The sequence below is a fragment of the Maniola jurtina genome, chromosome 12 (genome assembly GCF_905333055.1).
Source record: "Maniola jurtina chromosome 12, ilManJurt1.1, whole genome shotgun sequence".
Taxonomy (NCBI): domain Eukaryota; kingdom Metazoa; phylum Arthropoda; class Insecta; order Lepidoptera; family Nymphalidae; genus Maniola; species Maniola jurtina.
The window spans coordinates 109,014-119,518 of NC_060040.1; the positions used below are offsets into that span (position 1 = coordinate 109,014).

At 46.2% G+C, this 10,505-nt stretch overlaps 1 protein-coding gene across 5 annotated transcripts; it reads right to left on the bottom strand.

Annotated features, from left to right (window-relative positions):
* Positions 1-110: 110 nt before the first annotated feature.
* Positions 111-9,401, bottom strand: LOC123870332 (organic cation transporter protein-like). Of its 5 annotated transcripts, none has more exons than XM_045913586.1 (10): positions 8,635-9,401; positions 5,846-6,047; positions 5,047-5,147; positions 4,695-4,849; positions 3,828-4,087; positions 2,962-3,310; positions 2,452-2,633; positions 1,827-2,007; positions 486-1,514; positions 111-253 (listed from the first exon to the last, which is right to left on the bottom strand). In XM_045913586.1, exons 1-8 carry the CDS (start codon positions 9,174-9,176, stop codon positions 1,828-1,830), a joined length of 1,971 nt encoding a protein of 656 aa, XP_045769542.1. In that variant the 5' UTR covers positions 9,177-9,401; the 3' UTR covers positions 111-253; positions 486-1,514; position 1,827. The 5 variants fall into 5 exon arrangements, with proteins under 5 accessions (XP_045769542.1, XP_045769543.1, XP_045769541.1 ...); XM_045913587.1 differs by having other exon boundaries at positions 1,763-2,007; XM_045913585.1 differs by having other exon boundaries at positions 486-2,007.
* Between the last annotated feature and the right edge of the window lie 1,104 nt (positions 9,402-10,505).

Consider the following 10,505-nt stretch of genomic DNA (forward strand, 5'->3'; position numbering starts at 1 on the left):
ACGCCATATTGTGCAAACACACTTAACATACAAAAGTACAGCAGAATGGTGATATTGTGTTCACTACAACTGTACCTATTACAGGATAATAAGTATAATAAAACATGAAGTTTTTGTATATGTATTATTATTTCATATTAAACCTTAACCTAAAGATAAATACAATTAACAATAGGTGGCTAGCATATTATAAGTTTAGCATTATAGTAATTATCACAGCTTAATAATTTTATTATTTACCTATTTAAGAGGGCTCACAATATTCGGTTTCAAAGTTACGCGGTCTTAAAAAATTTCATACAAATCTTTGAGCAAGTGTAATTTTAAAACTACATATTTTTAGAAAAATCTAAAACACCACAGACACAGATATTAGTTTCTAGAATATGTCTGCAAAATTTCATGGACTTTGGTTGCTTAATATTCAAATGAAATTGGAACTACGATTGTATGAAACGAGTGACGGAGAGAGCCCTGTTAAGTACTAAATGATTAATTCCTTTATTTTGTGTCCTAGTCTTTGTAATACCTATAAGCGTCACTCAGAAAAGCAGCGATTATTGAAATATCGAATTCAAGTGGTGCAGTAGACGAAAACCTTCCTTCAGAAATTCAACAGATTAAACTGCAATTATCTAACACTGTATCTATCTATCGTGCACAATCTTGAAAGATAAGAAAATGCTTCAAGATATCATAGACCTACCTCGTCTGAGTTAACGCAAATGATTAGGTTATTTTCCTTCAAGACAACTAGCCTGGCAGCCACGAGATTAAAATATATCTTTAGTAGGTAGGTACTAGGTAGGTAACGATCTCCATTATAACATAAAAGTGATTATACTAAGCAATAAAACCCACTGCTAAATAAACTCTCTAAGTTCTTGAACATGAAATGCATCGTATAAGTACTGGCAGCATCAGTGTCTAGTCACTGGGCAGCGGTGCTTCAGCACCTGCTACAATTGCTCATTTTTGAGAACAAGGACTGCACTTGGATCTCTATCAGTCGTGAGGTAATGACTCTCGAAAGTGTCTCAGCGGACTTTGATACTCTACTAAGTACAAATCGGCTAAGTAGGCAGGCCCTATTTAAAAGTCTTAAAACTTAAGTGACAACGAAATGATTTTTTATTCAGGCACAAGTTAGCCTGTTACTGCAATCTCACCTGGTGGTAAGTGATGATGCAGTCTGAGATGGAAGCGGGCTAACCTGGAAGGATGTGGCAGCTTTCATTAAACCCATACTCCTTTGGTTTCTACACGGCATCGTACCGGAACGCTGAATCGCTTGGCGGCACGGCTTTGCCGGTAGGATGGTAACTAGCCACGGCCGAAGCTAACTTCTTAAATTAGGTACACGCTGCGCCGATCCTTATACTCCTACGCATCCTAGCGAGAACTTGCCACAATGGTGGAGAGTGACGCAGACGTGGCACGGACGCATGTCTTCCCAGAGTACCAACACGGGGGACCTACGTGCTCCGGACGATCACTGCCATATTAACGCCGTTCTATAAAGGACAATATTACATGTCGTTTTCGCCACATACCAGTTTTATATAAATGACGGTCTACAGACGATGAATCTGGGTTTCTAGTCTAGAAAATAATTTGTTTGCTGTTATACTCCACTCGTTACCTCTGAGTTTAAACTAGACCAGTGATATCTCGAGGATTTGTCGAGCGATATAAACATAGGTAGAATGAAATCACTGTTGATTCCTCCTGCATGGTGTGGGGCTTACGGAGCGAACGTCACGTACTGATCCACCTTCGCTCGATGAGACGGAGCGAGTGTTGTATCGACCAGCGTTAGAACTCACGCTACAAGTCGATGGAGCCGGGCAGTGGTGGCAGGCGGGGCGCGGCCGGTGGCGCCGCCAGGGTCTCGGCGTGGCTCGCGCGCTGCGGCAGCGCCGCGCGCCGCGTCTCCGGCGCCAGCAGCACCAGCAGCGCCGCGGACGCCGAGCAGCCGCCGTACAGCAGCGCCTGCACGGGCACGCTCTGCAAACAGACGCCAGTACGCCCTCGAGTCAAAACGACCTGGCTCTTAAACTGAAGGTAGATCCATGTAGTTATTTACGCATCAGTGGTACTCAATGAGGTATACCAGCGAAGTGTTTGTGCCGACGTGCTATTGTTTAGGCAGCCGAACCCGCCATGCACCACCACTACCATCAGTGGCCGCCACCAGCGCTACACAGTGGCGTGACACCGACTTCACTGTGGTATCAGCCCGAACTGAGAATCTATTAAGAAAAGATGTCTTAAAGTTAAAGAGCGGTGGAGTATCTCGAGCAGTTGATGTTCAACGCTCGTGTACATCGTGCAGTTACGATTGTTCGGATCGATCGCGACTGCTCGAGCGGCTAGGATGGCTCGAGTGATCTCGTAATCAGGAAGATTATAATTCTCTATGCAGTCAGTCGGGCTGCTCCGAGCTCTCACCAGCAGCGGCGTCTGCGGCGCCAGCACGGAGCCGAGGCGGCCGACCAGCGAAGCGGCGCCCAGCGCGGACGAGCGCGCGTCCGTGGGGAACAGCTCGGCCGTGAACACGTACAGGGAGTTGAACGCGAACGTGATGGCCAGCTTGCCCACGAAGAACGTGCCCAGCCCCGTGCCCGAGTGCGCTGCAACGAGCCAATACTGGGAAGTTTGCACTATTCACCGGTTACAGCCGCTAGCCGTTACAAAAAGAGATTCCGTATGAGATACCCAGACATGATGCCCTTATGTTAATTCATCTAAGGGCGCAGATCCTTACGCACACACTTGAGTGAACTAAGAGATTTCGACTCTGCTTTTAGCTGCTCACTTTTTAGATTTGATGATTCAATTATTGACAGATGTAAGTCATAATATTCGGGTCCGAAGACTCCAAGGTAAGACGAATCAAAAGGCCATGTCAGGAATTTGGAAGTCGATCTCTATTGTAACGAAATCGTTTCAGGAACTCACAAACAAAGTACGGAATGATGCAAGCGATCCCGCAGACGAGGAACGCAGCGAAGATGCTACGCTTCCGTCCGAAGCGCTCCAGAGCCATCATTATGAGAAGCGAAGCGACGATCTCCATGGCCATGTTGAGCGCAAAGTTGGTGTACTTGTCGCCCGCCAGCGCCACCGAGTTGATGGTGAGGCCGTAGTACACGAACGACACCGCCACCCAGCACCAGCAGCACACGCCGAACCGCAGCATCAGCACTCGGGACTTCATGAGGCTTAACCAGGGGTTGCTTTTGGGTTCCACTTCTTCAGATTTTTGATCTTCTTCGATCGCTGCCAGTAGATCTTCGTCGATTGTGACCTGAAGGATAATACGCGGGTTTCTGTATAACTAAATAATTAAGTAGTTTGAATAGTTGGAACATAACATCGATAAATACACTTTTATTTCTACTTCAGTGGGGTGGAATTTGGAAAACAGTAGTCATTAATCCACATAGTGTGTAATTGAAAATAATCAAACGGTGATTGAGGTCGTTGTTCAGGGAACTGGTTCAAAGTTGAAACACAGACATTCGATAATCTTAGAATCTGAGTTACAAGGATCCACTCTTTGGCAACCACTCAGAAGGTAATCGCTCTCAGCAAAGTTTTGACGACCTTCCTGGCACAGTGGTATAAGTAGGAAGTTTTAGGTACTATTTCCGGCTTGGTCACTTTGGTTCTAAATCAACTCAGATTTCGTGGTAGTAGGTGGTTCCCGGTGGTCGGATGACGTCGTCGGCATGAGCGTTTTCAACTTCTAGTATTTGCAGGTGATGCTTATTCCTGCATCACCTGGAAATGCTGCAATAAAAGGGGGCCGTGTCGTCAGCTACCTTGTTCCAGTGCGCCGCCTTGCGGATGTTGCGCACGAGCTGGCGGCGGCGGCCGCGCACGTGCAGCCAGCGCGCGCTCTCGTGCAGCAGCAGCCAGTACAGCGGCAGCAGCAGCGCGGGCGCGTGCACGACGCGCAGCAGCACCCGCCAGCACCGCACGCGCCGCGCCAGCAGCGCGAACACCACGCCGCCCAGCCCGTAGCCCACGCCCGTGGCCGACGCGAAGGCCACGCGGAGAGAGGGCCGCGCCAGCTCCACCACTACAACCAGTTCAACGTCTAACCGAAGAGCTGCACTACTTATTTGCTTAAATTTTTTACAGAAGATGATGAGCTATTTATGAGGTAGTGTTTATTGGGCCACGTTGCGGAAAAGGTCAGATGCCCGACGGGACAGTTGGAGTGAGTTAGCCGGGGACGTTCTTCTTCTTCTTTTGTACTTCAGCAGGGCAGCTGCCCGAGTCCCTGTGTCGCGTCGATCATCGCCGATCTATTGTATCACAAACATTTTATATTTCCTTGTCAATTCTTGTAGCCGACAGATGCAGCAGTAGCAACAGCAGCGGGTACCTAAGTACCCAACAGATTGAGATGGCAATCGGGGTGCGAGGCGGGGGGACGTCCCGCACACCCGCGCGTCTCCCGCGCTCATCCGCAGCGGGTTAGCGCGGGGGCTGTGTTGATGTACGGCGCGTCTCCACCCCGGTTACTAACTCAACCTGTTGCTCACTATGCTTTCCCCAATCAGCAGCGTATTCTCATCAAGGTTTCCCTAGACCGCATTAAAGTGTAGGTAGCATCCACTTAGGGCCTAGATGAATGCTACGTTCATGCATCAGAGAGGGCCAGCAACATATGGGGGTCGTACTCATGACGTAGGCGGCGCTGGTAAAGCCGTACCCCAGCGCGGCTTCGAGGAACTCCAGCGCGAGGTAGGCGCGGTAGTGCGGCATCAGCGACTTGACGATGCCCAGCGCGCCCGCGCAGAACGACAGCGAGCAGAACGCGGTGCGCCGGCCCCAACTGACAACAGGAAACAGTACTCTCACCTACGCTTCTCAGGCCGTGCCATACGCTTCATCTGGGCACTTCTATTATTCGAAACTATTATTACTTTACTATTATTCTTCTAAACCTGTTTTTCATCAAGCTACAAGCACATAGCTCGAAGAATACTCAAGTTTAAACTATTGCTCGACTAGATATAAAATGTGGGTTACCCGTCGGAGATGTATCCGGTAAGCAGCAGCGCGAAGGGCAGCGCGGCGTTGCGCAGCGTGCCCACCAGCGTGCGCCGCCACTCCGCGCACGCCAGGTCGAACTGGAACCGGAAGCCAAACCATTCACACCATTCCATAGCATCTACTTCTGACGACCTCCTGGCGCAGTCCCGGGTTCGATTTCCGGCATGGGCTTCGAATTTTATGATTTCTGGTCTGGTCTGGTGGTCTGGTGGGCGGTGGCCATGGCTAGCTACCACCCTACCGGCAAAGCCGTGCCACCAAGCGATTAGGTATTTCGTTGCGAATTGCGATGTCGTGTAGAAACCAAATCAGTATGGGCTTAATAAAAACTGCCGTTTCCCTTCCAGGTTAGCCTGCTTCCATCATCACTTAACCATCAGGTGAGATTTCAGGCAAGGGTTAACTTGTATCTGAATAAAAAAAAACTTATTACACAAAGGTAAACGAGGCCATAGACGAACTGCTAGTGGGGGTTTTAGTTTTAACAGTCAGACAGACACACAGTCAGACAACAAAGTAATAAGGACACCTTTTAATCTCTGGAAATATTTTTCCATTTATCAGGCATCAGCCTGTATGCGTCCACTGCTGGACATAGGCTTTTCCAAGAGCTCGCCACAAACAAGGTCCTCTCCACCTTCCTCATCCACGCGCTCCCCGCCACCTTCTTCAGGTCATCGGTCCAGCGGGCTGGAGGTCGGCCCACACTGATATTATGGAACCCTAAAAAAAGTGACCCCGTGTGCCCAGTCAATAGAATTTTCCAGCTCGTTACCTCCGCATAAATAGTATCCATGTTCTCGTACATGACAGCGTCGCACGTCACCGTGTCGTTGAGGTGGAAGTCGGCGCGCGCGCAGCTCGGCCGGCCCTCCCGCAGCGGCGCGTAGCGGCGGCAGCGCTCCGCCGCCAGCAGCGCCTGCACCGTCGCGTTGCCGAAGTGGCTGCCCGCGCCCTCGCACTCCGGGACCACGCACCTGCAGTCAAACAGTAACCTATATTTCAATACAATTACAAAGTTGCATTTCAGTTGGGCATTGTAAGGTCTACATCTCCTGAGGATGCTCCGGTGTCCGGGCGAAACGTTCGTCGAGTGGTGTGGGGATTGGTGTGGTGCTGCGTGGTGATGGTTCGTATTGGTTGGCTTTTCCTGCATGTTTAGCAGTGGGGGGGCGAGCGGTGCATATCGCATGCTGCATGTTGCACCATACAGATTTGTCTGGTTTAGCGGATTCCTGGCATATGATGGACTTCCACAAGTTCACACGCTCGCTAAGTGCGGATCGCGGAACGTCGCACAGCTCTGAGAACATGAGGCGAAACTCAAGCATTCAGGTTTCCTCACGTAGTTTTTCTTTATGAATAAAGGAAGTGATTAAACGCACATAACTTCCAAAAGTTAGAAGTGCGAACGTAGAGCGAATAGCGATTTTTTTAAACTAAGAATAAATCGAGTTATCTCGTTCCTTCGTTTATATGTATGTCTACGTTGTAACTTGAGATTGTACCTGAATATATTTTTTTGAAGGCTCACGAGTCGCGACTGACTCTTAACAGGGTTCTCTCCGTCACTTACTCCATACAATCGTAGAGCCCTCTTACGAGTGTGTTATGTTGTCGTGTCGCCATGCTGGTCGATTGCAAAAGTTGAAATTATTGCATTTTTTAATGGCTGAAGTTACGATATTCTTAAGTTTAAGGTATCTTTGAGATGACGCGACGTCTCTCTGGCACCATCCACCGCTTCCACATTCGCCTGTCAGTAAAATTTCAAATATCCGTTTCCCGTCCATTTCGCATTTGTACGAGGATGAGTCTAGGCTGGATGAGAATGTCGCCCAAGCAAACAGAAACACGAAACATAGGTACCTACTTTTTATTGATATTGATTCCAACTTTGGTGAATACGGTGAATAGATTGTATGAAAATCTGATAGTGTTAATGTAAAGATTATAAGACAAGAGATAAAGTATAAGATCAGCGTCGCTTGCGGCTGTGTGACGCCAGAGATTGCGATCGCTGCCTGGCGCGATGTCGCCGCACTGAGCAATGATGCTCCTACAGCTGTGCGCGGATCTCTAAACTTAAGTTGAGAGATGTTAAATAAATCGCCTTCCTAACGGGGGTTCCCTTTTTTTAACTAACTGTACATGACCGCACGTCAACGAAACCCTTACCGACAAAGTTTAACGAACCGCGGTTGGGAAGGCAAAATTTTCATTCCATTAAACTTTTATAAGCATTTTTGAATGGTCAAATGCATCTGCCAGTCTGTCACTGGTTCGGAATGCCTCTCTTACCCAGAAGAACAAGAAACTCGGCGGTTGCATTTTCACAGGTTCGATATATGTATGATGGCATCAGTCCTGCGCGTTTCTTGTCCTTTTTTGAAAGTCGGTTAAAAATATTATGATGGTGCGCATTTCACCAACATTCATTCCGCTTATATGGCACATCGTGGAAGCAGCTGTTTTCAGCCGTGTTCCCACTACACGTGGATAATGTCATCGGGTCATTCGAGGGCGGACTCATGAACTACTAAAAACTACGGCAATGATGGGCGACTCCCCTCCCGCGGTGCTGCAGGTGCCGAGCAGGCGCTGCGACGACCGCTGCCTGCTCGGCTTGCTCGCTGCTAACTTGAAATACCTATACAGAAACCTTTTCCCAACGAACTGTCAATTTACTTGGTACTTATTGGTTTATATAGTACATAAAACTGTGTAATCTGTCAAATTAAATAATTACGGTTTCCGCGATATCTCAAACAAACGTGCTTCACGAATATCCTTTACACATTTACACAATATTACTTGGCTACCTACTTGGGCAGCGATAAACACGGCTGGGTAAGTATCTAACATAAAATAATATTGTGAACATAACTCAATAGGTATGAGAAATAAATAATTTAAAAAACCGGTCAAGTGCGAATCGGCCAGACCCTGTGCTGGTTCTGTAGCCGCAATGTAACGCCCGTCACTATATATTTACTACTGCTAGACTTTACACAACTAATGACATCTGACATGAAACAATGTTATTTTGAAAGACCTATCTAACGAACCTAATGAGTAATGATACCCCACACCCACACCAAGCCCACACCAGTGAGAGAGGAGAAAAAAATCACCAATTTTTTTTTCAAGTTTTTATTTTACCAGTTTGTCCGCTTGATTAATATTTACGTATGATCTATATTACATTTTTTTAGTGTAATAGTCTCGGAGTAAAGCCGCGGACGGACGGATGGACGGCGGAGGCTCAGTAACAGGAACGCGTTGGCCCCTTCGGCTACGGAACTCTTAAAACGTACAGTTCGAAGACAAACATAAAGATAAGAAATAATCCGATTTGAGTACTTACCTACGCCGCGTCGTGATCGTGACACAAATGAGCAAATACAGAGAGTATTGTATGTATGTTTGCTCATTTATTTTCGAAGTCGAACTGTGATAATATATGTTTCGACAGGTTGCGACCAATCAGTCCTGAATATAGGAGCAGAGGTAAGATAGAAATATGACATGTGACTAGTATCCTACTCTTACATTTGCCCTTACCGAAACGGGACCTGATCGGCCACGAACACATAGTTCAGCGAGTACATCGCAGCCAGCATGTTGGGGATGCACAGCATCAGCACCACGTAGCGCTGGTACAGGCCGAACGGGCCCAGCTGCATCAACGCCAGCTCCAGAGCTTCCGCAGAGTCCCTGTAACTCTTCCTCTGACTTCTCCCGCTGTCTCCATCCTCGCTTCCACTAAACCACTGTCTACTGTCATCCGTAACTCCCTCGTTCCCTACACTCGACGGGCTTGCATTCTCAGTTGCGTTATTTACAGTTGTAATGTTACTTGTGTCACTTTCACTTGCGTTTCGGTTTATCCGGACTTTGTTATTCAAATCACTGTATGCCGATGCATGAGTGTCGTTTGAATCTCTAATACTGCGATCTTTTGTTTCACTTTCAACGTCACTTTCTGTTTTAGCATTTTCATTTAAAATAGGCGTTAGTTTTTCCTCTTGATTTTCAGTGATTTTATCTCGGAGAGCGTCACCTTTGGAGCCGTGGCCGGGACGCGGCGCGGTCGCTGGCGCCATGGCGGACGGCGGGCCGGCACTGCTGCTGGTCGCGGCGCGTGTTGGCTGCTGCGTCACAGATTATCGCTGTTGGCAAATACCTAAGATAACATTACCTTGTATTTCGAGTTTAATCCACTATAATATAATATTCTTATAGTATACTTACTATATAACTATACTACTTTATACTATACTTAATATCTAAGTTATTTTTACATTCATTTAAATCTGCAAAGTGAAGTGCAATAGCACGCTGCAACGTCCCTGTCGATATGCTAATTTCATAGATATGTATAATTTCAGAAACGTTTAAACACAAATTGGAGTCTGCCATATTAAGATTCAATCTTAAGCCATTCTTTGTAGTTAGTTTTATCTTTTTCATTATTTCTTTTACTGGATTCATTCGAAACCGATTTGCAAACTAGTTACATTACTTTGAACGGCATTAAATTAAAAGTATTTGATGATTCAGTGATAACAAAACCAGTTTCATGCTCTGAACTAAAATTGCGAAGATATACCTACAAGACTTTTTTAGCGTTGCTTATTTCATGGGGCTTAGTTCGTTTACTAAGACCTTGGACCTCGTCAGACAATGATCATTTCGGTCATGACACATCATGTTAACTTTACTCGTTAACTATTATACTCATTATCGTCTTAAATTAAAACCGCAACGATTTCTCCGATATTCGTTAAATGAATTGTGTGATTGGTTTGATGATACTTGATTGTTTTTTAATAGGGCGGATGCTAAAATGAATGCTAAGATTCTGTTAGCTAATAAAAGTTACAATAATCCTAACTGTGATGGTGGTTCCGACATCAATGATGATAACGATGGCTAATTCCTTATAATATAGTGTACATACGCCGCCTGTAAGATAAATGAAGCAAATGCTAATATTAGTCTTATCGAATATGAACAAATTGAAGGCACACAGCCTTGAAATAAACTTCGCTATAAAGGAGCTTAATTTATTTTAGGGAAACTTTTAAATAGTCATAATATAAGGTATTTAAAAATATCGATTGGATTATTGAACTAAGTATACACGCCGGTTATTCAGCACATCGCATCGGTGAAATGTCGTTGACTCATAGACTGATGGTAGCCGGTTGGAGTCCAAAGCTCTCGTAGTAAAGGTTCGGTTATATTTACGTTGTGTTATTTCGGTCGTGGCATACATTATGTCGTTGGACGTATTTTTAAACGCATTGCGTTCACCACGTGCGCGCTCGGTTCACTTACCTACCTACGTCACTGATGCCACGATCACACTCGGCCTCTTCTCCGATTTAATAATTTGCATGTTTCTTGCTTGCTATTTACCCCTTAATTTC